General features: G+C 46.0%; 1 protein-coding gene across 1 annotated transcript; it reads left to right on the top strand.

Annotated features, from left to right (window-relative positions):
- The first annotated feature begins 378 nt into the window (after nucleotides 1–378).
- LOC105555833 lies at nucleotides 379–1,048 on the top strand. Its single transcript, XM_012002873.1, has one exon. The coding sequence runs from the start codon at nucleotides 718–720 to the stop codon at nucleotides 931–933; it is 216 nt and encodes a 71-aa protein (XP_011858263.1). The 5' UTR covers nucleotides 379–717; the 3' UTR covers nucleotides 934–1,048.
- Nucleotides 1,049–4,033: the final 2,985 nt, after the last annotated feature.

Genomic DNA, 4,033 nt, shown 5'->3' on the forward strand with positions numbered 1-4,033 from the left:
CGAGCACGATGGAACGAGAGATCGATAGTAGAGAGAAGAGGGGATTGGCGGAAGAGCGCGCGAGATCAAGCGTGATGGAACGAGAGATCGATAGGAGAGAGAAGAGGGGATTGGCGGAAGAGCTCGAGAGATCGAAGAGGAAAGACAGAGAACGGAGCGGTTGGAAGCGATCGATAGTCGATCGGAGAGTCGATCGGAGAGGGTGCAGGAAGAGAGAGCTGGCGGACAGAAAACGGACGGCAGCGAAGAGGATCGGCGGGGGTGAGCGAAGGAGGAGAAGAGAGGGGGGAGAAGGAAAGATGCAGAGGAGAGTAAGGCGGAGAAAGGAGGTGACAGGAGTGAAGAGGAGGAGGAGGGGAGAGGAGGGAAGTAAGAGGTAGAGGAGAGACCGAGGAGGTGAAGGGGGACGGAGAGGAAGGTGGACAACGAAAGGGGAAGAGGAAAGTGAGTGGAGAGGAGAGGCCGATGGAGGAGAGGCGGAGGAGAGGACGAGAACATCCGAGAGATAGCAAAGGGTGAGAATTCGGGAAACCGATGAGCGCGGGGAGAGAAGGAAGAAAAGAACGGACGGGAGAAGGGGATAGGAAATAGAAGGACGAGGAGGGAGAGAATCGAATGTCGAAGGAGAAGAGGCAGAGTGACAGGAAAGCACAGATTGATGGATGAGATCGAGTAATCGAGGGATCGATCAGGAGAAAGGAGAAGAGGAAGGGGTAGATGCACTGGAGTGTGGAAGGAGCGGAAGGAGCGACAGACGGTGCTCGTAAGCCACACGGAAGTGAGGTTAGCGGGCGGAAAGTCGACAATAGAGACGGAAAGCAGAGGAAGAAAAGGAGAAGGAAAGGCGAAAGAGGAAGCGGAGAGGAAGATAGGGAGAAGGAAGAGACGAGAAAAGAAGAGGTGAAAGAGATGGAGACAGGAAGAAGGTTATAGGAAACAAGGAGACGGGGCACAGGCAGAAAGAAGGAAGTGAACAGCGAAGAGGATCGGCGGGGGAGAGCGATGGAGGAGAAGAGAGAGGGGAGAAGGAAAGATGCAGAGGAGAGTAAGGCGGAGAAAGGAGGTGACAGGAATGAAGAGGAGGAGGAGAGAGGGGGGAGGTGAGAGGTAGAGGAGAGATAGAGGAGGTGAAGGGGGACGGAGAGGAAGACGGACAACGAAAGGGGAAGAGGAAAGTGAGTAGAACGAGAGATGAGAAGCGGAGGAAGCAGGGGGAACAGTTAAGGAGGAGACGGAGGAGCGGAGAGAGCGGAAGAAAAGGAAGAGAGAGAGAGAGAAGGATAAGAAGCAGGAGAGGAAGAGGAGAGGAAGGAGAAGAAGAGAGAGAGGAGAGCGAGAGAATAGGAGAAAGAAAAGGCGAAAGAGGAAAGGAGGAAATGCACAACGGAGAGTGAGAAAGAGAGAGGAGGCGACAGGAATGGAAGACGAGTAAAGGAGTGATGAGAGAAGCGGAGACAGGAGAAAGGGAGAGAGGGAGGAAGAGGAAGCGGAGACAAGGACCGGGAGAGAGAGAGGAGTGGAGAGGAAGGAGAAGAAGAGAGAGAGGAGAGCGAGAGAATAGGAAAAAGAAAAGGTGAAGGAGGAAAGGAGGAAATGCGCAATGGAGAGTGAGAAGGTGAGAGGAGGTGACAGGAATGGAAGACGAGTAAAGGAGAGATGAGAGAAGCGGAGACAGGAGAAAAGGAGAGAGGGAGGAAGAGGAAGCGGAGACATTGACCGGGAGAGAGAGAGGAGTGAGTCAGAGGAGAGAGAAGGGGAAGAAGAAGGAAATAGAGGAGAATAAGACGGAGGGAGGAAACGATGAGAGCGGAGAGGAAGAGGAGAAGGGACAGGGGGTGGAGGGGGAGGGGGAGGGGTGAAGGAGAAGCTAGTGGTTAAAAGGATAGTTGATGAGAATGCAGTGTAGGGATTAAACCTCAATATTGATTGTGAAAGGAACGATTTATTATAAGTTCTACACTCGTAGCAACGTGAACGACAGAGCGAGAGAGAAGCAGTGAGTGAGAAAAAACAAAAGAACAAAACAGTATCACGGCTGATTAAATTGGCGGGAGATTCAACTAAGAAAATAAGATTAAACTTTGTAATACTATAAAACTAAATTCTAGTATTTCTTTTTAAACATTATTGCAACACTCCCACTAAAAGAAATAAAACTGAAAATTTAAATGACTCTCTCAAAAGGTACATCAGTACTTTTACAAAAATCTAAAAAAAAACTATTTGTTGATCTTCGGGTTGATTTCTCTTCTGCTCAAGATATTTAACATCTTCTGCATTTCAAGCGTCATCTTTGGTAAAGGTTTGGTTAATAAATCAGCTTGCTGATTCTTCGATGCAACGTGCTCCAGAATGAATTCCTCTTCTTTGTATTTGTCGCGTATGAAGTGATAACGCACATCAATGTGCTTACTTCTCTGTTTAAATTCAGGATTTTTAATGAGTTTTATTGCACTCATGTTATCTATATGGAGAGTTGTTTCCAGATCATTGAGTAGAGCTAGATCAGAGAGCAAACTCTTTACCCATATGATTTCTTTAACCGTCTGGCTTGCTGCTACATATTCCGCTTCGGTAGTAGATAACGTCACGACCTTTTGCTTTGATGAACTCCAGACGACTGTCGCTTCACCCAGTTTTACTACAAGACCTGTCGTTGATTTTCTCGTTTCTACATCTCCGGCGTAGTCTGCGTCGCTAAATGCTTGAAGATAGTTATTCTGCTTTGCAGGGAAATAGAGTCCATGATCTACGGTCCCTTTCATATATTTTAGAATTCTTTTGCAGGCATTCCAGTGAATTTTCTTCGGTTCTTCAAGATATTGGCTGGCACTATTTACGGAAAAGGTTATATCTGATGGGCGTGTACCTATTGATAAGTACATGAGGCTACCTATGACTTGACGATATGGACAATTCGCAGCGTCTTGGTGTCCATTCTTGTGTATGTCTGGACACATCTGATGATGCGGATCTGCTGGAACTGCAACTGCATTAACATCTTCCATTTTGAAACGATGTAAGATTTTCCTGGCATAGTTTTCTTGATGCATAAATATAGAGCCATCCGGTAGTCGCTCTATCTGCAGACCCAAGTACACATTTATTTCACTTGATGTAATGTCAAATTCTTTTCGTAGTTGGTTTAACAAGTGAGTAATTGTCTTGTTCCACAGCAGCAATCATTCCATCATCGATGTGTATTGTCAGGATCAGCTGTTTCTTCACATCCCGATTGGTGAATACACACTGGTCCGCGTTTGTCGGATACAGTCCAAATTTTCCCAACACGGTTGTGAAACGATGATTCCAGCATCTAGATGCTTGTTTCAAACCATACAGGCTGCGGTTCAATTTGCAGACTCGTTTAGTTCCATCTTCATACCCCTTTGGTTGCTGCATGTAGATTGTTTCGTCGATTTTTCCGTACAAAAAGGCGGTTTTTACGTCAAATTGTTGAAGATACATGTTTTTAGCGGCTGCAACAGATAAAACAATTCGGATTGAATCAAATCTCGTCACTGGACCGAATGTCTCATGGTAATCGATGCCAGCTGTTTGCTTGAATCCTCGAGCCACAAGTCTTGCTTTAAATCGCTTCACGCTGCTGTCAGAGTTTTGCTTGATTTTGTATATCCAACGTTGTCGATAACTTGTTGATCATCAGGTGGATTTACTAGGGTCCAGGTTTGATTCTTCTTCAGGGAGTTGATCTCGTCGCCCATAGCTTCTTTCCATTTTTCTGCATCGCTGTTCGTAATTGCCTCCTCATATGACTCTGGTTCTTTATAATCTACAACAGATATACATGCATTACAATATCTGTCCGGTGGTTTTATCGATTTGCGATCTCTCAGCTGGTATTCCTTTTTCTTCCCATCTTCGTTAGTTTTCTCTTTCTCGGTTGCATTTTGTAGATCATCCTCTGCATCGCTGTAATCGCTACTATCTTGTGGAAGGTCTTGCACTTGAACTGATCTCAACTCCTCATCCTGTGTTGTTGTATCCTTGATACTGCAGTCAAAACTTATTT

This window comes from Vollenhovia emeryi, unplaced genomic scaffold (genome assembly GCF_000949405.1).
Source record: "Vollenhovia emeryi isolate VEMERY1.0 unplaced genomic scaffold, V.emery_V1.0 DF940667.1, whole genome shotgun sequence".
Classification (NCBI taxonomy): domain Eukaryota; kingdom Metazoa; phylum Arthropoda; class Insecta; order Hymenoptera; family Formicidae; genus Vollenhovia; species Vollenhovia emeryi.

Excerpts from the sequence above, each read along its gene's own strand:
- LOC105555833 (XM_012002873.1), top strand. The coding sequence starts at position 718 with ATGCACTGGAGTGTGGAAGGAGCGGAAGGAGCGACAGACGGTGCTCGT.